Raw genomic sequence first — 26,732 nt, 5'->3', positions numbered from 1 at the left:
TTCAGCTGGTAGTGCATGTTTAAATCAATCATATTGAATCTTGAATCTGTATTATTCACATCATAAAAATATAAACCTAATTCTTAAGAAGAAAAAATTAGACACTTAATTTATAAATAAAATTAGCTTAGTTTGTGTGTTTCAGTTGGTAGTGCATGTTAAAAACAATCACAGAAATTCTTGAAAAGGTGATAAAATTCATCATGAACAAACTAGCAATTTTACAGTAATGATAATCAAATTATTTATAAAAATTGTATAGGTTTAACTATAAAAATATTTTTTTTTCTACATATCGTATATAACAAAATTAGCTTAGTTTGTGTTTCAGTTGGTAGTGCATGTTAAAAACAATCACAGAAATTCTTGAAAAGGTGATAGAAAACATCATGAACAAACTAGCATTTTACAGTTATGATAATCAAATGATTTAAAAAAATTGTTTTGGTTTCACTATATGAAGGATTTTTTTTTTTTTAATATATTAAAATAAATTATTTCAGCTGGTAGTGCATGTTTAAATCAATCATATTGAATCTTAAATCTGTGTAATTCACATCATGATATAAACCTTATTCTTTAGAAAAAAAAATTGACTTAATTTATAAACAAAATTAGCTTAGTTTGTGTGTTTCAGTTGGTAGTGCATGTTTAAAACAATCACAGAAATTCTTGAAAAGGTGATAAAAATCATCATGAACAAACTAGCGATTTTATATTAATCATAATAATATGAACAAAAAATATTGTATTGGTTTGACTAAGAACAACTTTTTTTCTACGTTTTGTAAATAATCTATTTCAGCTGGTAGTGCATGTTTAAATCAATCATATTGAATATTGAATCTGTGTTTATTCATCATAAGACATATTCCTACAATTGTTAAAAAAATAGTACATAAAACAAAATAATTAAAGATGAAATTTGCTTAGTTACAAGAATTTCAGTTGGTAGTGCATGTTAAAAACAATCATTTAATTCTTGGAAAAGGTGAGAAAACTCATCATAAATTAGCTTGTAACCACAATAAAACTAACATCTATATCCGCACAACAGAGAAAGTGTAAAGTCACAAAATGTAAATTATCAATCAATTAATAATTAATTTAATCGGACTCATCTATGAGTCAAAATGTCTTATACGAGATAGATCAGTAAATAAAGCGTAAAATTTAAATCTAGATTTCAACCAAAAGCTGGAATGTTGACATTTTTTACTTTATACATTTGTTTTATGGTACAAGGATATACATTTTTAAGCAATAAAATTATTCACATTTGACAAAAGTTTAATGTATTAGCTTAGTTACAAGTGTTTCAGTTGGTAGTGCATGTTATAAACAATCACATAGCATCTTGTAACGGTAACAAATTTCATCATAAACTATCTTGTAACTAAGTAATTTATACCTAATCAACTAGCATTCACGTTTATTGGCGTTTTAATGTTGTAATGACATTTTTTTTTTTTATGTATATATTAATATCTAATAAATAGGGTTCCGGCCTTCTCACATATGCGTATTATTTTTTAATAATGGTTGTAAAATGTTCCAATTATAAATATATTATAATTATAATTGATAATAAAATATTATCAATTTCATAATACGTATTAAAAAATATATAAATATGAATTACACAAAATTCAATGTACGACTAACCTGAAATTCTTTAACCTCTTCTCGGAGATACAAAAATGCTTTTTGTGCATCTTCATCGTTTTCAAAAGTAATGTACCAAGAATTGTTGTGAGCAAACTCGCATGAAATCATTTTAGGGCACGATTCGCCAGCAAATAATCCCTGAAAATTGAAATGTAATTAAGAATAGATTCTGTATTTTACAATTACTTGTAATATATTTTTTTCTTTATAAATAAATTATCATTTAGACAATTTGATATAACAGATATATATATCACTAAAATATAGGCATAATAAATAAACATCAATATACCTTAATTTCTTCAATTGGTGTAGTTTGAGGAATTTCACGTAGAATAACAATACAACGTTTGTGATTTGGACGAACTTTTAATCCTTCATCGTCGACTTGCACGTTCGGAGACTCTAAATGATAGAATAATACATAATTTACCAATGCACAATAAAAATGTTACATCAAGAATTAATAATGTGTACCTCTTAACACGTCAGTAATCAGTTTTATGTCTTTTGTTAACTTCTTAACTTGATTGAAATTAGCAACTGTCCATATTGGCACATATTGATCATTGTCCATTTGAGATAACAAATAAGTATCATTAGCCAAATTTTCTCTAGAAAATAAATAAAACATACAATTTAGAGTTATTGTTACGTCAAACATATTAATTGATTTTGTCAAATACAATTGTATTACTTAGTATTAGTGGTCTTAAAATAATTATTTTACAGTAAATTGTAATAAAATTAATTCAGCACACAGTAAGGGGGGTAAGGGCATTGCAAGAACGAAGATTAATTATTATATCTGAATTTGTTGACGTTGTTATCTAAATATATGTTGTAATTATTAATAAAATGAAAATATTTTTCAGGTGTTGACTGTTGATTCTTTCACTCAAGCAACCTAAAAATGTACAATGGGCATGGCGTAATTTCCCATTTTTATAAAAATCTGTATATTCTACAGTCCCACTTAAAATTTACCTTGATTCTTATTTTCAGAGCCTATTTGAAAAGGTGAAATAAATAAAAAGTTTCAACCCCTTCTAAGGGGAAGGGTTTATGTTTATGATATTTATTTGGTTTCAAATTTTGGAACTAATTTTATTATATTTAAACAAATTATAAAGCTCCATAATTTGAAAAATGTGTACATTTTATGTTATATGTAGATATCGGTTCAGCAGTTTAGAAGATATCTTGGGTCATCATTGTAACAACACCTTCCCAGCTCTGCATCAAAGCTAAAATTAAATAACATTATTTATCATCAAAATAACCCAATTTTTCCCGCAGTAATAATTTCACTACACGATCCCCATCGTGACAACAATTCATAACTACTATTAATATTACGCAATTAGTTTCGATAATTCCCTCGATTGGTTCAAATCATAGGCAACAAATTTGTATGCAAAATATAGCTAGATTTCAAAATTAATAGTAACTAGTTTATACTAACCAAATAGTCTCAATAGTGTCGCCATTTTATATTTAACGAAAATTTAATTAATTTTTGTTTTTTTAATTATTCAAATTAATACAATTGTCAATCACTTATTAGCTATGAAAGTTATAAAGAAACTACTACCATAAACATTTGTAAGACGATTGAGTAATTAATTTAGCAACGATTCGACACCATAATGAACTAGTATGAAGATCATTAGGTTCTAATAACGTGCAAAGTAGATACCAAAAAAATAAAAGTTAAAGCCACTTTACTGTAATTTAATTTTTTAATTTTTTTATTAGTACAATTGTCAATCACTTACTAGCTATAAAGTTATAAAGAAACTACTACCATAAACATTGGTAAGACAATTGAGTAATTAATTTAACAACGATTCGACACCGAAATAAACTAGTATGAAGACCATTAGGTTCTAATAACGTGCAAGTAGATACCAAAAAAAAAAAAGTTAAAGCCACTTTACTGTAATTACCATAGGACTGAAGTGATAACAATAACTAAGAATATAAAACACAGTGAAAACAACATATATGATTACATTAACACGTTCACTACGGATGATGCTAATTTAAATTAAAATTAAAATGTAAATTGGCATCATCCGCAATGAATGGGTTAAGTGGCTTTTACTTTTACCCAATTAAAACCAATAGTTATCAGTGATTTCTATGTTTTACCAATCAATTATTGCTCCCTTCCTCCAACACTTAGTTTTAGTAAGACTCAAACCAAATTGTGCAAATTAATTTAATTTAAGGTAGAACACAAACAAGATAATACACAATTAGTTGTTAACAAATTTAATCAGTATAGCTGTTTAAGGAATTTGTTCTTATTAAGCATAAATTAGATATTATGACAGTTTTAATAAAGGTTACCTTGAAAAGTAATATTCTAACTGATTTGAAAGAAGTTGTTTAAGATGCTCCACCGACTGGGAAGGCATCGTTTCAGTAGAAGTCTCAGCATTTACCATTGTGCTATTGTTATCAGCTACAACTGTTGAACCACTTCTACTTTCCGTCGCCGGCACTTCATAACTTCCATTTAAGGAGCTGAAAAAATAAAAGAAACTTTTAAAATGTATAGAAAATAAATACACTAGTATAAATTGACCCAACTATAATATAAAAAATATTTACATGGTATTGATTGTGACACAATTTTAGTTAATTATTAATTACTATGTCAAAAATTGCAATTATAAAAAGTTTTAAAATTATTTTTACAATGCCATTGAAAACGTAAATTAAAAATTTACTAAATTCTTAATTTTATACATAGATTTAGATTTTAGTTGAATATTTGTACGTAAAATAAAGCTTCAACTAAAAATTCACCAAACAGTTGATTCATTTTTCATCTTAAACATAAGAATTGAAGTAACAAGAACTGTCAGTCACTTACAAGTTATGATAGTTATAAAGAAAACTATTATCATAAATATTTGCAAGATGATTAAGTAATTTAGCAACGATTCGACACCATAAAGAACAGTACAAAGATCATTAGGTTCTAATAACGTGCAAGGTAATACAATTAAATTGATAACGATAGTCAAGTCATGTTAAGAGGAAATGTTACAAACTCATTTATTAAGCAGTTATTTAGTGTATACAATTAATACAATAGGTACTATTATATATGTATTATTAATACAGTAAAGAGCATTTTTTATTAGTCACTAGTTTTTAATAATTTAAATTTTTTTTTGGTTTTGAGGATAAAAGATTAAACTTTTTGTACTATTGACCCACCAAACTAACATCTGAATAATATTTCAAATCTATGGAAGTGCTACACAAGTAATTCGGTCTACGGGAAAAATGTATTCTTCAGACACAAAAAAAAAATTACATAGGTACTATAGTTTTAAGAATTAGACAGTATTTTTCCCCCTATTATAATTTGTTAATAATGTTTATAAAAATTAAAAACTGTATAAAATAAAAATATAATGACCATAATTACCTGTAAGAAGTGTTTGTGGCAGTCGAAACGGTGAGTGGTTCAGGAGGACTGTATAGCGCCCCAGAAGAAATTTTTCCTACGTCCCCATTCATGTACATATACCCTAAAACACAAAATTAGTAAATAATTAGCAACACATTAGACACGAGGAATAGATGGATATACATTTGTAAGTAGATGTTAATGAGTTGTTAAAACTACAAAAATACCAGCAAAACAATTTTTTTTTCCTTATAGTCCGATATCGTTATTTTTATCATAACAAAAGAATTAATAGTAGGTTCGTTTTTAACAAACACCAAGTGCTCGAATAACATGTTTAATTTTAAATATTACCTTTCATTTATATTGATAATTATATTATACTGTGAAATGCTTAATAAAAATAACAGATTAACATTATGTTGAAAACAAAGTAATATACAGTGTGTAATTTACCTAATGGTTGTTAGGAATTTGTTTCTTTACTTTTCAAAAACAATTTAAACAACAAATAAGGCAATTAGTAAAGTAGATAAAAAAAAAACGAGTAGAATCATTGTATTATTTTTTCCAAAAGTAATAGCAACACAAAAAAAAAATCAAAATGTTTTTTAAATATAAAAACTACAAAACCACTAAAAGAGATTGTAGTGGGTAAATTATTATTTTACAACAGTACTTCTTCTGACTAAAAGTCCATTACTATAATAACTAGCAACAGGCAAAAAAATATCTATATAAATGGTCAACGAATGAAGACTTAAATAATTTGATGTATATGTTAATGCTGAACTTTGTAAAAGTTATGTTTATAATAATTCTCTAAGTTTGACAACAAATTTTTGGAAAAAATAAATGTTAACACATTAGATTTACCTTTAGCCTAATTTCTGACCTTAACCCATGACCACTGGCCGGGGGGGTTAAAATTTATCTCAGTCAATCTTAATGTTCAAATAAAAATTTTTATCCGATTATTACTAGCATGTCTATATTATTTAGTACCCTCCGATAATATATCAGACTATAATGAATGTATATTTATATCTTTTTCGTGATTGCATTTGGTTTTATTGTAGTAGCCCTTCTTTCTAGTCGCTTCTAATATACGAGCTACGTGTACACAAGTGTTGTTAGCTCTTATTACTTTTTGTATTTTTTTAAAAGTTTTATACAATAAAAACAAACTTGAGAGAGAACGTTAAGTACAAGCTTTGAATGAAGAAACGGGATGGATTATCAAGTGACAAAAGTAATGAGATTGCTCATGATGACAACGCGAAATAAATCATCCGTCCCATTATTACACCCATCCGATTGTTGTTTTTTCTTTAACGAAAGAAATCTCATACTTTTTATAAAGTACTCAGACCGTATTTTGGAAAGTTATAATGTGCTTTATAACAGTTTTAAACTTCTCCACTTTAGATCTTATAAAGTACCTTGACTGTAAGATTTCTATGAAAAAATTGCTACAATTGTTGAAAATTGAAAAGAAACACCATTGTAAATACCTTCTCAGCTCTGCACCGCAAGACTCAAAGGTTAAACATAACACGACATTTCACATTAAATATTAATTTAAATACAAAATTAAGATAGTAGGTATCACAAAATGTATGATTGAAATATAGTTTCAAATGTCAATTTTTTTTTTACAAAACATATAAATAACTTTGCACAATATTTACTGGCATGTGACTATTCGGTTTTATAAGATGTTACTTTAATAAAAGTTGTAGTACTCGACAAAAAAGCATGGCTCAAGGATTTGTATCGTATCGAAGCAAGGTTTTAGTTTAAATTTTTCGACAAAAGTACAACGTAATTTACAAATATAAGGAGTGAAGTTGAATTAGGTTTGATAATATATTATACAACAACAATACTAACAAATGTGCAGAATAATACTAGCAGATGTTCTTTTCAATAAAATAGCGTACAATATCGAAACAACTATACCAAAAATGTGTATAGGCTATGTTTCTGCATTAGCTGAAGAGAAATATGGTAAATTACTAATATCAGTTTCATATTTGTAAAATTTAGGCCTATTCCGAGTTAAAAATTAACCTATTTTATAAATGCAAAGTTTTAAATGATTCTTAAAACCTACATTCGTATTTAAAACCAACAAATTCATTGAATAATTGTAAAAAAATAATTATGTTGTAGTTGCTTTATGTAGTTTTAGATTTTCATCGTCTTTTGCTTTTTTGGCAAATTTATATTGTAATAACTGATGGATTCTTAACGTTAATAATTTTTGGACTCTTATCACTTATATTATTAATAGTAACACATTTTTAGCCTTCACAATTAATATATTAGGTAATAAATTAAAACTGTTCTCACAATAACAAACTTATTGAATTGGGGTAAACACAAATGAAAAATGAAAAACAAAAAAAGAAATATTTTTATCAATTTTTCAGAATCACTGAAGGTCAAATCAAATATGCCATAGGACATAACTTTTTTTTTTCATTTCAAATCTATTTAATTATTTTTTACTTTTTAATTACTTTACATAGATTAGTAATAATCATTAAAATTATAATTAACTTTAATAGTAAAATAGTACGAAATGTTGGAAAAATAAATTTTCCTCTTTTTATCAATTTGTATTTTAAATGTTCATTACTTAAAAAGTTATGTTCTTAAAATAACAACTAAATGTTACGTTACTTAGTTTGCTAAACTGCTTAACTTGAATGAAGATCGACAGCGGCATTGCATATTTTACTTTATTTAAGTGTCATCTAGGAGCACTCGTTAAACGATATCGAAGATACTTCATTGGTACATGTGGAGACCATATTTTATGATTAATTTACGCTACCCAGGTACCGAGATCTAACAGTAAGCATATTTTTCCTACCCATCGTCAGTAATTGCTGTCAAATGAAAAGATACTCGTCGGAGAAACGTATTAGTATGCGATAAAAACACCTTTGAAACGATATTTTACAAGTAAGAAGACGAAAGAACAAACAAGGGCGTGGACTAGATACAAGTCCTCTAGTGCAAGTCAAACAACGATGAATTCGATCAGAACGACCGAGAGATAGTCAAGCGACAATGTTGTCCGGCGAAAGTGGCGATTAGCGTTAGCCGACACCTGGGGATGGGCATTTTGAAAAAGTCTCAACGACAACAGCTAATGTAAATGCACCAACCTTTGAGTACTCGGGAAAAACGGTACTCGCGAAAACCGTGTTCTAAACAACAACAGCACAATAATTCAACATAATATTATTAACACACTAGACACAAACACATGAACGACCATCACGTTGGTCGGGCGACAAAACCGTGTAATATGTAAAATGTTCATTAACGAAACGCGATTAAAACGTCCCGTGCCGCACACACACACAGACAGACACACACACACACACGCGCACGGACACACTCACATATTTTTGTAGGTTATCAGCGAGTATGACTTCTCGGGTTAACCTATACCGAACGCCTATCATGTTCCTATTGAATTTCAATGGCGACCGATATGCCGTGCGAGGTTCGTGCGCGGCCGACACCGGGACACACGACATACACCACAGACAAATATAGGTACGACGTTCTGGTGCTTACCTGTTTCTGCCTCCTTGCGTAGGAACATTTAAAAAAAAACGATCGGAATACGCGTTTGCTATTTTTTCTATCGTCGTCGACGGGACCCGTTCAACAGCGGCGAAGCGCGACGCACATATTTGATTTTATTTATTATCTAGCACACGTCGTCCGATACCGCGGTGGTGGATGATTTCGACGAGTTGTACCTGACGCAAAACGATTATTCCACCGAAAAAAACCATGTGCACACACGCCAATTTACACACTCGGTTAGCCTTATATGACTAGGCGGCGCGCACACACGCAGACACTTACACATACACACACGCACACACACACACACACACACAGACAGACGTAAGTTACACAGCAAGTCGGCGGTCAGACGGGAAATTTATTTAATTTTTCAGCTGCTGCTGCTGCTACTTACACGACTGCGCGGCTATAGTAGTCAACGTGCCCGGTCGCCCCGAACTTGCCACGGCCGATCCGAAAACGCGGTACACGCAAAACGGTAAAAAATCGGTGTCGCCCGGACGCGGTGACGGGGAATGTCGGGGAAAAAAATCCGAACAGAGTGTATAGGTGTATGTGTATATATATATAGATACAGATAAAATAACAATAAATAATAATAATAGTAGTAATAATAATAAAAAAATAAACCAACCGAACGGCCAACGTATATTATTTAGTGGGATATCATTCGTGTGTTTCCATTAAAAAAGCCTTGCAAAATGGACGACAACACGAACACATGCCACAGAGCACGGTGGCCATGGAAGAGAAAATCCCGTCGGCGCGACCGCCGCGACATCTGCCCTTCGCCGAGCCGCCGACGGCCGTTCCCGCTTTTTGCGTCCGTGGTGCACACGGGCCGCAACGCTCGTGTGTGTGTGTGTGTTTACATTTTACATTTCGTTACGGTTTTTGCACTCTGGCTGGCCCGTTACCCGTCGCTATCACACGCCGCGACCATATCGATTTCCAATTTCACACAACCAGTGGCGTACCTATCCAGGAATAATATGTTTCGGCCAACGGTGATAAGACCACATTATGTGTGGCTCCACTGAAACACGCCACTGGCCACAAGGTTGAAGTTCAAAATATGTAGTTCTCTTTTCAACATAGATAACAGAAAAACCATGAAATTGTGATAAGGCTTTTAGACTATAAATCGAGTAAATACTTTTATTCGTACCGTTTAGTTTTGTGGCTTAATACAGAAACAATAAAGACAATGTAAACTAGTAGAATAACAACTGGTACAATTATTCCATAGACATATTTTTACTTTGGCCATAAAATATTTCCAAAAATAAATCACCCTCTACCCCCCCTCCCCCCGACAGTTTTACCTGGATACGTTCAGGCTGGGTTTAGGTATGCTACAATAACAATTTAAAACATAACAGTAATAATGATAATATTATGTGCGTTGCATGCAAGATAATCAGATATTAGCTGTAGTGAACCGATATTTTGTAGGTTGTTATAAAAAATGTAATAACGTTCACTTTGAAAGAGATCCAATATTGTGCTTAACACTATATTATATTATATAGATATTTTCTTTGTAGGACTTAAGACTAAAATATTAATTTTCCCAAATCCAACAAACGAGATGATCAAATAATACATAATATTATTATGTGTCCAATTTTTATGGATTTAAATGTCTTTTTACCCGGGTTGGCCTTTATAGAGCTGTTATCCTCTTCCGGTTCACCAGCCGAACAATTGTTCTTGTCCGTCGCCGATTTATACTTGAATTCGTGTGCTTCCGGATTTAAAGTACCTCCAGGATTGCTGGGAACAGTTAACACCTGGAATCATAACCAAAAAATATTAGTAACAAAATAAAACATTTTAGTGCAATATAATAGGTAAAAATGTAATGAAATCCTAATGTAACTAATTCGTTATGGGTTGTATATTGTACACCGCGTGTACTCAAGTATAAAATTTAATTTTTTTATTTAATTCTCTTGAAACGTTTACCTGAATGTACTTTTAAGTTATTTGTTTTTCGGCGGACGATTATAATAGTATAACATATAATAATAATTGTTTACAATCTAACCTAATATTACGGCGAGGAGACTGTAAACGATGAAAGTCCAGTGCATCAGTTCTACCAAAAACTATGGAGGGAGAGAGAAAGAGAGGGAGGAGGAGGAGTCAATTTCCTCCAACTTACATGTGATCATTATCAAGCGAAATTACTGCCTATAAAAAGTGTAACTAAACTATATGTAATTATTATATATATATATTAACTGTTGGGTTAGTATTTAGTATTGCTAACAATACCAGCAAACCGGTTCCAATAAAAACTAAATGTTTTTTTTTAAATAAAACTGTACAACATGAGCAACGCTTCATCGAGTGCACGAATAGTAATTATTGATTTAAGTTTTAACGATTGTATACTTGAATAAAAAGTTATCATTATGACTGCTGATAACAGTCAATAATATAATAGGTGGACGCCAATTCAACAAGGTAAGTACTACACAACAGTTTTATGGCCAAAGGTGACTTTAAGTAGTACAGAAAAAATATGCTATTACTGTTTCCAATGCTCTCTCGTACTTTGCGTTCTTTCGAAATATGTATGTTAATTATTATTTTACACCAATTAGTATAGATAAGACAAAATATATTATACTAGTATTTATAAAAATATGATTTACTTAATAATTAGTATCCCTTAATGACAAAGTATCTAACCAATAATTATAAATCCCACATAAAAATAATTGAATTTAATGTTAAGAAAGTTTAATAATTTATCAAAACCATAATCAATAAATCTCTAGCTTAAAAACTTAAGAACTTTGAGCAGCACTGACTTCAACTTGTTTTTTTTTTTACTTTATATTAACACAGCCACTTTTACCAACAGCAAATGGGCAATGATATTTTTAAAAAAATACTCATAAATGCTTATAATATAAATATTTTATAAACTACAGTTTTTTATTCAAGTATCTAATATACTTCCTTTATTTCTAATACAATTATTTGATTGTAACAAAATTAATTTGACAATATTTAACCAAACATTAGTAATTTAATTATTTAGTTATTGATAAAATGTTTTCCAAAAAGGTCAAAGAAATATTATTTATTTTAGTCTCTATTAAATCCACTATACAGGGTGATCCATTTAACGTCTGACACTAATTTTCTTTGAAGTTGTAAGTATATTTTATTTCATTTTAAAACGAAAAACAGTTAAATTGACTCGTGTCTTATAGGCCACTCAGTATAGGTAAATAATTATCAATAACACTCTTATCGGCACCTATTTAAAGGGAATATTACTTTAACAACAATTACTTGTGCGACTCGAGGTAACAATGAATTAAAATTTATATGGAACTGTTAACGACGAAATATAAAATGCAATAACGGTTTTCCTCGTTTTATTTTTATGTCCCCATATCCACAAGTCCTAAAAACACACTTGCACTTAACTTACATATCCTTATCTGCCCATTAGACTATAGTGATATTATTGTTATATTAAGTACACGTCGGGCAAACGCACAAAAAACATGGAGTGTTTATGAATTGGAACATTCTAACGAGTAATGGCAAAAATACAACAATAAAATATACATCATTTTTATCGAACGATCTCAAGGCTTTATATTGGTTGTATAATAATTTTTGTATTTTTTTTTTCTCTCAAAGTTTCAAACAAACTATATTTAAATAAAAAACAACTGCGGACTGCCTGTTTCATAATAATAATAATAATAAATATGTGAAAAATATATGTAAATTGTAAATCAACAATTGTAATGTGCACATGCAGTTGTGTTTGCAAGCTTCTCATACCAATCGGTTTGCTGTGTGTCCTATCACAGCTGCTGCTGTGATAAGTCTCTGACAATATGAACGTTATATTATAAAAACGAACATGATAAATAATACTATGATGGAGATGATTTGTGTCAAAAAAAAGAGCAAAATATTGTTACTATATAATATATAAACGTACCTACAGTGACGGCACACTATCTCGTCTATTAACTAATGATTATAATTATTATTATTGTTGTCGAAACCTGTTTGAACAATGTGCATGGATGTGCCTTGAAATAATGTGTTTTCGTACGAGTTCACTGTATTAACCTACTGCTCGTTTTCCCGTTTATTGTACAGTGTGTGTGTGTGTGTGTGTGTATGCACATTAATTCCGTCCAGGGTTAAGGACAAAATTCGATTGCCACACACACCGTTGTTGATGATAATAGTATTGTTAGTATTGCCATAGGGCATAGTTATGGTTGGCTTAATGTGATTTCCCGTCAGAAAAAAAAATCCGTGATGTTTCATATTTTGAGCTAAAACTAAAATTGTAGATGCATGATGTTTTTGGGCTTTGCTAGGCCAATGTGCAGTAGTAAACCGAGTAAAAAAAGTAGATAACATTATGCAAATCTAGTCAAATGAGTAATATTGGCACTTTAATGCTAGAGCTAGGCTGTGAAATTTATTGTCACGTTTTTTTTTTAAACACAAATTTACCACCCAATGGATTTGTTCAATGACCGACCGACCTTTTTCTCCTTATCGATACCAGTTTTGCCGTTCTATCCCAACATTAAAATTATTAGGTAAGGCGATATTTATAATATACACAAAGGTATGGTAAAAATGTCCTAAACGCCTCAAGGAATTACATAATATTACATGAAAACGAGAATACTCATTGTATTTTATAATCCCACGCAGCAGTGCATTGTTGTTCAGGGTCGAAACAGAACTTCCGTTTTAATTATACAACTAACTTTTAAAATAATATAAAAGTTTTCTACCAAAACTTGTACTGTGTAGTTAAAAAAGTTTCAACTGAAAATATTTGATCACTGATTTCGTGTAGGTTTTTTGCAGCTGTGAAACCGCCAAGAGGTGATTTTCTAATAATTAAAATTGAAATTTTCCAGGTTATTAATAGTCTTGAATATCACAAAAGCACCGACAACCGCTCTTAATATCTTATCGCATTCATAACGCTTAGGTACACATTATAAAGAGTAACTGGATCGTTTAGGTTGCCCGAGACCACTAAAACCATATTTGATAAAATTAGAAGTTAATTTTAAATTGTATATTATTATTGTAAGAGTAAATAATATGGTAAGTGTAGGTATACAGTTTGTTGTCAAAGTCGAAGAAAATTATCGACACAGAAAGTATATTTTGGGATGACAATAAAAAATGAATGTAAAAAAAACTTGTAAATTGAAATCTATTAGCTAAAAAAAAATATTCTCAGATCAGAAAAATGTTGTTTCTTAAAGAATCGATTGTTGATCAACTAATTTTTAGATTAATTAATGCTTATTATTTTCGGTCATAATAATTTGTTACACTTAAAAAAATGAACATGTCCAAACCACCTCAATCTCTTTTACCTCTTGTTGCCATTTTTTCGAATAAAAACAATTTCCTCCTTTTCAAGGAGAAACATATGAATCATTAATATATTGTTAAAAAGCTTGTTAAAAATATTGTTCTGGAGTATAAGTACTGCTCTGTCTACACGTGTAGCTATGACGACATAGCATCTGACTCGCAGAGTCAATATTTCAGTTTTCCTTTCCAGTATAAATGTTAATAAAAAATCAAAAAAATCAGAATGGTGAACGTTATCGTCATACATGGGTAGGTACTGCTTTATATAGTGATAATTTCAAAAGAAATGAATGAACATTGTAAATATATAGAGATTATTCGAGTGTACATAATATATTCTCTTGGGATATAATATTATAGTAAATAATATTTACTAAATACTAAACCGGCATAGGTTTTACTATTATATTATAGTTACACTATATTATTATTATGTTATATAGGTACTCAAATCGTTGCACGTGGATTTAACGGGTGTCCGGACACGCGCGTGAGACACTCCATATTATTTTCATACATACATAACTAGAAAAAAAAATATCTACATTATTTGGTGTGCCTATATAATATTTGAACGGTTACCGAGACTTTGTACGTCAATTATATTTTGATATTTTTTTATTAATTTTTTTCTCCGCACAATGCAACCATCGACCGTTATTGTTTTGACATATTATAAAAAATAAAAAAAATATCTCGTTGTTGTTATGCAAACGGCAAAACTGAATTCGGCCTATAACCGAATGCAATCATTCACAAACACACACACAGCTCGGTCGATGAACTATTTCCACCCAAGTCGTACACTACAACCGTACACAGACGTATATTATGAAGGCCGAGGTGTAAAAAAATAATAATAAACAGCCATCGATGGAACTATATTATAAGACAACAGTTTGCGATTAATTTTAAGAAAATAAATCACGGAGTATTCTGGTGCTTAACGAACCGCACCCTGTGTGTATTATGATAATATGCGACGTTTGTTTTTTTTGGGAGTAGTGTCGCAGCAATTTTGAATATTTAGGCTTCGACAGACCTTATGAGGGAACGGGGGGGGGGAGGGGAATAATCCAATAAAAATTCAACGACCGGCGGCAACATGAAACATACATACATGCACACGAGTCGATAGACATACTCAGACGGACCGGCGATGGAGTCGATGCACTTTCACTGAAAACATGTCGAATCGCACAAGGAGAGGGAGAGCAAAATATTATATTCTCGGTTACGGCTGTTGTCGGCGGGTTCATGTACAATAATATAATATTATATATATGTACAATAACTCCTTCACGCCCGGCCCGGTATTGCTAATATTATTATTATATACAGGTCCAGTATATGGCTCTACACGGCGGTATATCTAGCCATAGGTAGGTACTATAAGGTGCTGCTGCACACATGCATTTCGCCCATTGTGCCTTTTATGTATGCCTTCCCCTCCGGCCCTTCCGCGGCACATACCGTATTGTCGTCGCCGCCCCTCTCATTATATCAAACCCGCCGAACCTATCTGGGGGCACCTGTTGACATTTCACCGTGTGATATTTACACGAGGTGCACTATCACCGCTGTACAATAATATAGCACACGTGTCATTAATACAAGAATATATACATAATTGTTGTTTTGCGCATTTTCTACTAGTTTGGTCTTATAGGTTTTTAAAAAGGACCAAATTTGAAAGACATAATTATTTGACTGAAAATTTGTAACCGAGGAGTATGTTCGATAAAGCGTGTGGGCGGCTTTTTGATGTTCAGAGCCAAAAACAAGTTTTGAAAACAAGTGCCAGACCATTACACTTTCTTTAAGAGTTTTGGAAAAGAAAATAATAAAGACTATAAAACGCTAAGTCGCTTTCCAAGGTGTCTACCGAAAAACTGTTTTATTGTTTATTATAATGTTTATCATCACTTGATTTTTCATTTGTGTTGTTAACATTTTACTATTAGCGTTTATACTTTACACTATTATAGTTAAACAAAAAATAAAAGAAGTAAATTTTCCATAAAAAAAAAAATTGAAATCCTTTCCAATGGATACACCAGAACTCCTAGGAAAGTACTCTTTTATTACATTTTGTTCATAATTCAAAGAACAAGTTTTATAACTAGAAAATAGTTTTTACCCTTAATTAGATGGTATATTTACATAGAATGGCTCCTAGATCAATTTTGTCAAATATTACACATCGTTTCCCCTATAAATAGCCCTTTGCGTCCCTCTTAAAAATGACCTTAAGAACGTTAGTTTCGATTTTTGATCAGTTTATTTTCATTAACCCATTTTGATCGTGTCCGGTGCCTGTAAATGTCAGCTTGATTTAAGATTTCAAATAAAACCGTTCGTGTGCATTATCTCTGCATACATACAATAGCCGGTATGTCGTTGGATAATAATTGATTTTACACGGTCTTCGTGAGGTGCGCAAATAAAAAAAACGGGTATTTATTTAGAGCGAAGAATCGTTCGGTTGGTTTAGGTTCACACGATTGGAATTTGATTGATTTTTTTTTTTTTGAGGGGGAGGGGCCGGATAAACATTTTTTTTTTAAAAGTATTTTTCATTTATTGTCTATAAAGACCAATGTGTGAGTGTGTGTGTGTGTACACGGGAAACATCTCAAAACGGTTAGTCACGTTGTTGTTGTCGCCGTAGTGTAGTCTCACTTGGCGAATCCAATGACGTGGCCCAATTGTTTACATACCGTCGCCGGTGTGGTGTGGTGACCCTATACGAAATAGAGATAGGTACTGCGATTAGGTTGCGAATCCGTATGAATGAATGGATATGTACATAATACATTACTGACTAATCCTGAAAGACATCAGGCGTTCACCACACGTTCGCTGTTGGTGCAAAACATAATATATATTTTTTTTAAAAAAGTAGTTTTGACTAGACAATATTTTATTATTGGTTCTGGTTAAATATTTACCGAACGCACGTATTGCATTTTAGTGACTAAACTCCAAAGGCCTATTATATTGTACTACACACAGACGACTTGAACTGGGCTTCACAAAAATGTATTTTATTTTGTTGCACTTTAAGCGTTGACAGGCTGTGGTCAGTGGTCTGAGCGTGGTCACAGTAAACGACAGATATCAAAATATGTAACCGGTAAATGATCTCTTTTCGGGTACTTTGATATCATTGCACGCGTGATCTACTTAGTCGATACTTCACACATTGAACAATGTTCACTGCCGTTTCCAGATTATGTAAAAAATATATAATTACTATGTGCAATGTACGTTGGAAGGGAAAACGGCGACAGTAGGCTGAAATAAGTTTACCGCAGCGTCGCAAGACGATAATTCGCGGTTTGGAATGTTTGGTATTTCTGAAATTTCACACGCCTAATTTGCTCTCCATTATTTCCAACCGATTTGTTATCGGGTCGATCGCCAAATGGTCGTTAATAAGCTCGAAATATATTATTATATGCAATCGTGTAATCGCTTGACTCGATTAAACCAATACAAAACGAAAAACCATTACTATAATCGGCATCTCGTTATTACAAAACCGACGGGTAGAGAAATTCCAAAAAAATGTTTGCTTGATTTTTATGTTTTTGATTGGTATAGAAAAAGAAACAGTCACTACTAGCCACTAGGTTGCAGCTAGTTAATTTAATAACAGAGGAAGAGGAAGGCGTTGACAATTGGTGACTAATGCCGTTCCCTCGCCATTTTCTGAGATCGTCCTGACAAAACGGCATTGTACGCGAGTTAAAAGCATTTGATTCTATTCATCGTATACAATCATTGAATGTACGTTGGATTTTTACAGTGACTTTGGACGAGATTTACTTATTTATTTTAACCGTTCAAAGCGAACAAAGCGTAATGACCATTCAGAAAAGGGTCAGTCCGATCCTTTATAAGCAGACTAGGGTGAAAATATGTTTTTGAGGTTTGTCAAGTTTGAAAAACAACTTGTTTGTTTTTGTTGAAAACTACTCGTATACTACAGCGTTTTGACTTCAATTTAAAATACTTAAGTAATTTTTGAGTTCACCGTTTCATTGGGCGACATACCTTCCATATGGAATGATAAAAACCTTGTTTTCGAAAATGTTACCCTAAGGCATCTGGTATATGATTTCTCAAAACGATTAAGAAACAATAATTATTAATGTGTCGTGATAACGCAGTCGGTGAACAATGAGAAATCGATTTTTCTCACGAGTGGCGGCCGGCCCGGCCAGCGAACGCCGCCTCGACTGGATCTGTCTCGCCCCTCCGGCGTACGTTTGGCAGGGTGGTGGTGGACACGAGGGAGGGACGCCTAGCTCAAATGGTTGCGGCGGTGGCACGCCACCATATGTTAGCGCGTTTTTCTAGTAAAAGAAGGGAACGCGTCTACCGTTTTTGGAACGAAACGATTGCGACCAGGTATTTTGGATGTCGCGAGAAAATAATAATAACGCGCAGTATATCCTCGACCCAGTGCGTGTGTGCGACGGCCCCTCTCTCTCTCTCTCTCTCGATCTTTCACTATTTTTTTTTTTTCATTTCGGTTTCCTGAGTAGAGAAAGGCGCGAATACAGGTTTTTGTTTGTACGCGCGTGTGTTCCCTTCTCCAGCCGTTCCGGGTTCACTCGCGGTCCGAGTTCCGGTCGCGGCCGTCCGACAAGCCGGATACCGCGGCGCGACTTACCTTCTGAATGATATAACACCGTGGCCCGTACGCCGTGTAAATGCACGGCGCGCCGTCGTCCGGCCTGACTTCCGCGGCGTCCGCGGTAGACCCGCCGCCGCCATCGCCGGCCGTCAACGGATCGGTCTTGTCGTAGTGTTCCTTGTGGCCTTTCGTCCGGAACGTCATGGCCGGACCGGACCGTCGCGCGGCCACTAGCAGCCGGGCATGTGCGACGAACGCGTAGCCGACACCCGAAGCGAGCGCACACACACACCGAGAGAGAGACGGAAAACGACAAGCGAAAAAAACCACGGGACGCGACGCACTGCGGTACCGAAGAAGTAAAGAAACGCGCGGTGGCCGACTCGGGCTGGGCTGTCCGTGCGGTAGTTCCCGTACTGGCGCGCGGCACGCGTACTACGCCGGACCTGTTGAGCGCGAGGCGAGCACGGCTTTGACGTTGCGGCTTACGCTGGCCGCCGCCGTGGCTACCGCTGCAGACAACCGACACGCTCCTAGTGACCGAATCCCTTCTACGCCTCGCCATCAACAGATTTATAATAAAAAAAAATATTGTTACATATTTTTTAGCTGAAATAAATAATATGTAAACAATGTATGTACGTGAATTTGTTTTTTTTTATCAGTAGCTTGCCCCCTCACCCTTTTGCCCCGAGTAGAACATTTTCTAGCCATAAAAGGGGGGGGGGTCAAATATATAAGCAATGGATTTTTGATGGGTGCAATGGGGTATGCTACAAAAATTGTGAGGTTTCAAGCTAAAGCTGGAAACTTGGAAGCATTACATAAATTCATAATAATTGTTCATGAAAAAAATGTGTGTCATAAAAATTGTTTACAAATTCTCTCGGTTGACCAAGACACAAATGAAAAAATAATAGAGTAATAATTGATGGGTGAATATTACAGCCGAAGCTCAGCTGAAAGAATAATATGTATAGGTAAGGCACAGGAAACGATCCAGACAGTGCCGAGATTAGAAATTAAAAAAAAAACAATGATTTCCGCTTACTTGTTTATTGATCATGTGTAGACGGTGCATTTGCCCTATTTCAGCTGTGAGCGATTAACTAATATTCTCATTGGCCGATAGGTATTTTAGGCAAAGTGTTTCATATTAATAATTAACTTTAAATTAATATTTTTATTTGTTGGTTAGGGACAACTATTGCGCTCAACGCGCCTTATAGCAATAATTATTCAGTTGTAAACTAATACCATAACTTTAATTGCAGGTAGTAAAAATATAATATTATAGTTGAACATTAGACAATAATATGCTTTGAATTGAAACGTGCATAACTTTCCTTAAATATTTTTTTTATATCTTAAAAATTTAATTAAAAATAGAGTATTTTTAAAGGTAAAAAAATAACATAGTAGTACGTTATTTTTGTGAAAGTATTTTTGTTTACAACATTCTGATGTTCCCAGTATTAAACAATTATTTTTTATTTAATAGTTATTACCTAATATACAGAAGCGTTTATTTGAAAGTGGCCCATCAAAGTTTTTCAAAGTGGGTTTACAGTTATTATAATAGTATTTCCTGAACACACCTCTCCGTCCCCATTCTGTGCTGTTTTTTTTTTAGTTTAAATTATAATTTTGAATAATAATTTCGCTTATCAAATGGTGGAAGTAAGTCACTTTGGGAAACCAGGTAGAAAATCATGATGTATAAATACATTACTATTTTCTAAATATAAAAAAGGTCCAGTTTTGTATACTCACTTGTGTCGTGTGTGTGTTTCTAGTACCGTTTTCCAAATCGATTATCGCGTAGGAGGTTTGTGTATTGTCAGAGTTTCTGAATGAAAAGCTGTGCGCGACCCGTTCATCTCAGCCCGGCTATACACCCACGGCTTTTTCACCCTCGCGTAGTATCCCGCCTCTTCCCCCTAGTCGCACTCCAACCACCTGGTAACATCTATACCTACTTAGGGTGGTAGGTCTCGACATTAATAAATCCGACAGTTATATACCCTTTACGTTTAATCATCGTCTGCGCAAGTAAAGCATATTTTGTCATATTATTTTAACAATAAGCGCTTACCTAGGCCACATTAACCGATGTACATTTTAGGCACACTGCCTATAGAGCCTATATTATGTTAGTTATATATAGTCACGAGTAAAATCAAACCTAGTAAACGAGTAAATCAATCGAGTAATCGAGTAACACATAGAGTGATCGAATAAAAACACGACCATATGAAATCTAAATAGAGTAAATGAGTAAACAAATAGAGAAAATGAGTTAGCACATTGAGTATTCGAGTAAAGAAACCGAGTAAATAACACGCCTTGTTGAAATCGTATAGCAAACGAGTAAATATTTCGAGTAAAATAGTAAACAAATCGGGTAAACGAGTAAAAAAATCGAGTAATCAATTCAATTATATTATTTACAGTTATAATATTTATGTTTTTTTTTGGAAATAATTGTAGTTTTTGGCTATCTACATTTATTTTTGTGATCGTTGAGTTACTATCTGCACATTTTTCTGATAAAAACATTTTTCTTTCGCCAAAATTTTGAGTGATCGATAGGGATAATATAAGTAATGAACTAAATTAAAAAAAATCGTTTCAATATTATTTTAAAATATTTATTATAACTAAAACAATAATAATTGTCCTTCTTATTGAAATAATTCAACATTTTTTTTTTAGCCGAGAAAAGAAAGTAAAAAATGTTTACACTTTATACCTATAAATTGATAAAAAAAACAATAAAATATAATTTAAAAAAAAAAAACAATTTCGCTATAATTTATATAATATAGTTGATAATATTGTTAAACAACACATACTACATTTTAAGGCGTTCGGTATAGGCAATTTTTCGCATAACAATTTTAACATGAATATTATGTTTTGTATCTGGAGTCAAGTTCAAATTTTCAGTATCACTTTTCAGTAAAATCGAAATCTGTCCTATTAAAGTATTGTTTTTTTGATTTATTTACATATATTATGTATTATGTAATTCCTTCAGGCGTTTCTGGTATGATAATAGGACATTTTTACAATACCAATGTGTATATTATAAATATCGCCTTGCTTAATAATTTTAATGTTGGGATAGAACGACAAAACTGGTATCGATACAGACACATAAGTTAGGTCGTTTAACAGATCCATTATTGGACGGTTAATTTGTTGTTAAACGTGAGATTAGGTAGTTAAATATGATTAGATACAAAATAATGCAATTTTAGAAATTAATAAATTAACTATAGACTATCTTATTGAAAATCCAAATTTAGCATAATAAATTACAGCAAAGTAACATACTATTTGACAGAGAATTATGACTGTAATTTTGCCTTTGAGTACTTACTTTACTTTGTTTACTTCAATAAAACTATTACTATTTTATGCTATTTTCTCAATTTCTAACAAGGAAAAACTTTAGAATCAAGCGACAAGTTCAGTTGAGATTAAGATTGGCCACGAGTGCCATAAAACATATGATTCTTCCTTGAAGAGGAGAAAATTGTACTTAAACTAACAAGGCGAGGGGGAAACTATTCCCGAAGTTCCCTTTGGGGATTGTAAGTCATAAAAGTTTTGGGTAGCACTTGGAATTATAATTAAATGTAAAAGTAATTTGGCCGGTGCGACATTTTCCTTAATAAAAGACAAATTCAATAAAAGTCCCAAGTCGCGCAGAACTAGTTTTCTTTACAGTAATCTGTTTCACCAAAAAGAAAATTAATTTAAAAATAATGCTATTTCCTTCTTCGTCGTGACGCTTTCACGAGAAAAAGCTAAATCTTTATAGTACAGTGTCCTCAACAAATATTTATACCAGTTTCATGTCCTATATGGCATACATATGAATTGTATACTTATATACTTTTAATGAACAAGTACTCACATTTTTAAAAAAATTAATTTGTTTTTGTACTCACCGGTACAGTAAAATCTACTAGTCACCTTAACATAACTGCAAGCAGATTACTTCCTTAGTTTTTTTACACACGTCAAGACTTAAAACACATAACGCCGGCTTAATTTACATTCGTAACTAAAAAATAAATAATCACAATGTTTAAAACTAGCTCAACTCTTATAACACACTTAAAAGAAAAGTTACGACAATTGTAAATCAAGCAGACATCAAGTACAACTAATTAGTTGTTGGACAATGCTCGTTTGACGTAACTATAGATTTATTTACTCAGATCTATACATTTTTTCTACTAGTAAGTCTACTAATAATATTGCGTGTTAGTTCGAAATAAGTTTGTTTTTATAATTATTACGATTGTTTAACAGTGTTATTTTACAAACATTTAATTTAGGCAAAAAAAAAAAGTACAGAAAAGAATACAATATTATAATATTTATTATTTATCGGAGTAATTTCAATTTAGAAACTGATTTTCCTTTTTTACATTATACATGTATTATTATCGTCGAAAGGTACTTTTGGTAATTTCCTTGTTGTCAACTAAAATATGGTTAAAATTGAATTACTTCAATTCCTCGTCGAATTTGCAGAGTATAAATTAAATATTTACATTTAAACTATTTACGGCAAAATAAGATCTCGGTTTTAAAATAAATGAACACAAAAAAGAATTACGTATGTATATATGTATAAATAAAAGATAAATTACCATACATACATATATATATATTTTTTTTTAACTTTTCACACCAAAAATCATTACATTATGAGGACAAAATATAATACAGATTTTAATTAATGGGTGGGTTTATTTTTTACATGTAATTTTTGATGAAATAACAATGCATTGTTTCTCTAAATACGTCGGTAGCATTGATGTACATTTTTTTTTTTTTTAATTTACACAGTTAAATTATACAAATTTGAGAATCACTAGAGATTGGCATTGTATGTTTTTATAATTTATTAAAGCATATTTATCGAATTGAAATTTGAAAGTATAATTTTTTTCTTCTTCTTAATAATTTGTCTGGCTATGTTACGATGTAATAATAATGAATGGCGCTGCTCCGCTTTGTAGCATGTTTCGAGATTTAAAAACCATGGACCTTCAGTTGATCGGACTTTGCTAGGCCACACTTTGTCAACCACTGACAAATGTTCTCTCGTTGATCGCCTTGCAATTGCAACACTTCTCCGTATTCCGGGTGTTCAACAACTGTTCCGTTGCAAGCAAACTCCTAAAATCCAAATTATATTAGAATCGTCGTATTGAGTAATAAAAAAAAAATAACAGTATTTTAAACATCAAAATGTAAAAAATATTTTTCCATTTCGTTTTCAATTAAACAAAATTCACGTTTTTTTTATCTCCCTTTCTCCTCATTTTTTTTCCAATCCAAACCGGAATAACCAGTAGAGTCTAATTTTAATAAAAAATATTATTTCAGATTAATTATTTTTGTTTTAATTTCTTAAAAAAACTATTAGGTTTTCTTTTTAAAAGCATAAACTGGATTTAACATGTTACTCCATCCGGCCAATGTTAATTTAAAAATAAAAGTAGACAACCTCACTGTAGATTTAAATTATTTTGAGAATATAATCGACTATAAATTTTCAAATTAATTAAAACAAAATTATTTGTAAAAGTTTTTTACCTTTTTACAGGCGCGTACTATCTTCTTTAAGTCATACTCCGAAGACAGACCTTGGACTGTTGTCAATGTCTTACGACCATTACGCTGTTGAATTCTTATGTGTACAAGCCCGTCTTGAACGTCATCGTCTGCACCCTTGATTGCATCTGCAAACGGGTCTAGAAAAAGGAAAATACACAACATTTTTAAAAATATTACTAAGACCATTGATTCATTACAGTCAACATTAATTTCTGTGTAATGGCAACACATGCAAGTGTACTAAAAATGTATATTTTATACGATTTCATATAAAATATACAGCGTGTGCCATTTATTTATACCACGGAGAATAAAGTATGTACATTGTTCTACTCAGAAAACAAATTGTATTTTGGAATCATAGATTTCATACCGATATCCGCATACAGTTTTAACATCATAGTAGAGAGCGTAACATAACATAAAATTGTTATGTATCGACTTTCGTTTGTTAAAAAAATTCAAAATCAGAATTAATACATATATATCACTATTAATACATATATAATTAATATATCTTGTAGATAAAACAAATTTTGGGCTGGTAAACATTATTATCGGCTCCTGATATATGTTATACACAGCATGCCATTTATTTAATATCGGGAAGATTAAAATGTGTATATTACTCAGAAAATAGAATGTATTTTGGAATCATGGATTTTTCATACCGATATCCGCATACAGTTTTGACATCATAGTAAAGAGCACGGCAAATCCACAGGAAGCAATTTGATTAGTCAATAAAATAACGATTTAAATATTATAACAATTAAATAAATTGAGGAAATTGGATACCAGATGAGGTCGGCAACGTTTGGGTAACAGAAATTTAAGATGGCATAAACTTAAATGATTAAGTGAACGTTTGTAAACATTCTTAACGTTTAGAGTTACTACCTACGTCCTATATAATAATTGTATTGACTCTGAATCAACCAACATTTTTGTTGTTCAATACTTCCCACTTATGAATTGCTTTTGAGCTTCTTAGCGATAAAATAAAAAAGGCTCAACATTATTTTCTTTTCCTCAAAACAATGAATAATGTAGACAAATGTACAAAAACCATTGAACAAAGTTAGAAAATTAATGTTATTATCATTCAATATCAGATTCGGAGGATAAACATTTAAAAAAAAAATTGATTAATCAATATGGATTCATGGACATGTTTCAAGTAAGTAATTGAATAATAACTAGAAAAATGCCATTCAAGTATCGCGGGGATGGGTCGTTTGACCGGAAGCACATGGCCTTGTTGGTGAACTACAACGTTGTGCAATCGCCGTCAACACCCTGTTGTTTGCGGGCTGCGGCCGAGCACGGCATTCGAAATGGCCGCACAGACGGGACGAACGCAGATCGAACCCGGCGCGGCGGTGGATTCATTTCGAAACACCGTACATTTTGCGTAGTATCGGACCCGTATGACTCATCGTCGTCGAGACAAAAGGATGCCGCCGCCGTCGGACGGAACTCAACGCAATTGGCGCGGATAAACGAACGGAACACAATAATAATGGAAATCTATATTCCGTCGACGGTTCAAATACAACAATAGTAATACTCACCGAATACGTTGAGGTTCTGGATTGACATGCGTATGTTCGTATCTACTATGAGTGTCGACTGTTTCCCGTTGCTGTTACTCGACACGGCTTGAAAATTACTTGTTGTCGTGTGTATCGTTACTGTGTCGTTGACGGGCACGGCGTGTGGCGGCGACTGTCGACGTCGGAGTGGTCGCGTTGAAAAAAAATACGGCTTTTTAAATAGCAAAAAAAGAGATTAAAAACAAAACGTCATGCGTTTCGATAGAGCACTCGTTTGGAAATGACCACGAACGACCCGCCGTAAACCGTAGGCAATGGAATGGAGAGCGCACACAGAAAACGTGAGAATAGAATAAAATATGCTAAAAAAAAAAAATTGAAAAAATAGGAGTAGGGCCGTTCGAAGACGAATCAAATCCGTGTCTCGGCCCAACACACCACGGCAGTCATAAACACACACACGGTCGTGGTCGATGGTATAGTACCTACAGTGCGGCGGGAGTGGGGTCGGGCGACCGCGTTTCGAAAAACACATGGCCGCCGTTGGTTTGGCAACGTCGCATTCGCCAACCGATGACAGTGGCAACGTAGCACCGCGCAATAGCCCGGCAACATCGTCATCGGTTTGAAAGCAAAAACAAACATATTATTATTATTGTAATCTTACTCTATGAGACCATTGAGAGTTACTCAGAAATCACAGCTGTACAACGTCACGACACAACTGTGATAAATTATTCTGTATTTTTCATCGTTTTACTAAAAAAAAAAAATG

The 26,732-nt window shown here is 32.5% G+C and overlaps 2 protein-coding genes across 9 annotated transcripts in view; both read right to left on the bottom strand.

Moving 5' to 3' along the window:
- Positions 1–19,188, bottom strand: part of LOC126835049 (la-related protein 4) — a 28,702-nt gene extending 9,514 nt beyond the window's left edge. The window contains exons 1-7 of one of the 8 annotated variants that reach the window (XM_050567361.1): positions 18,795–19,188; positions 10,368–10,506; positions 5,117–5,219; positions 4,024–4,200; positions 2,146–2,282; positions 1,961–2,073; positions 1,666–1,806 (exon numbers count right to left, since the gene is read on the bottom strand). In XM_050567361.1, coding sequence (XP_050423318.1) covers positions 1,666–1,806; positions 1,961–2,073; positions 2,146–2,282; positions 4,024–4,200; positions 5,117–5,219; positions 10,368–10,506; positions 18,795–18,962 — 978 coding nt within the window. In that variant the 5' untranslated portion in view covers positions 18,963–19,188. The other 7 variants (XM_050567362.1, XM_050567366.1, XM_050567369.1 and 4 more) reach the window with 7 other exon arrangements.
- A 4,200-nt stretch (positions 19,189–23,388) lies between these two features.
- On the bottom strand, positions 23,389–26,314 carry LOC126834296 (eukaryotic translation initiation factor eIF1). The gene is made up of 3 exons (XM_050566107.1): positions 25,976–26,314; positions 24,381–24,538; positions 23,389–23,960 (listed from the first exon to the last, which is right to left on the bottom strand). The coding sequence occupies exons 1-3, from the start codon at positions 26,001–26,003 to the stop codon at positions 23,814–23,816; spliced, it is 333 nt and encodes a 110-aa protein (XP_050422064.1). The 5' UTR covers positions 26,004–26,314; the 3' UTR covers positions 23,389–23,813.
- Between the last annotated feature and the right edge of the window lie 418 nt (positions 26,315–26,732).

Source organism: Adelges cooleyi, unplaced genomic scaffold, assembly GCF_023614345.1.
Source record: "Adelges cooleyi isolate 19-005CV unplaced genomic scaffold, UGA_ACOO_1.1 ACOO_flye_CR_arks_rails_tigmint_CR_PRNA_21, whole genome shotgun sequence".
Classification (NCBI taxonomy): domain Eukaryota; kingdom Metazoa; phylum Arthropoda; class Insecta; order Hemiptera; family Adelgidae; genus Adelges; species Adelges cooleyi.
The sequence above is the reverse complement of the archived record's forward strand: the minus strand, read 5'-3'. Positions and strand labels throughout refer to the sequence as shown.

Bases quoted from the DNA above. Each gene is read 5' to 3' on its own strand.
- LOC126834296 (XM_050566107.1), bottom strand. From the start codon at position 26,003: ATGTCAATCCAGAACCTCAACGTATTCG. The intron at 24,539-25,975 runs GTGAGTATTACT...TCCTTTTTCTAG, and splicing joins CCAGAACCTCAACGTATTCG to ACCCGTTTGCAGATGCAATC. The intron at 23,961-24,380 runs GTAAAAAACTTT...TTTGGATTTTAG, and splicing joins TAGTACGCGCCTGTAAAAAG to GAGTTTGCTTGCAACGGAAC.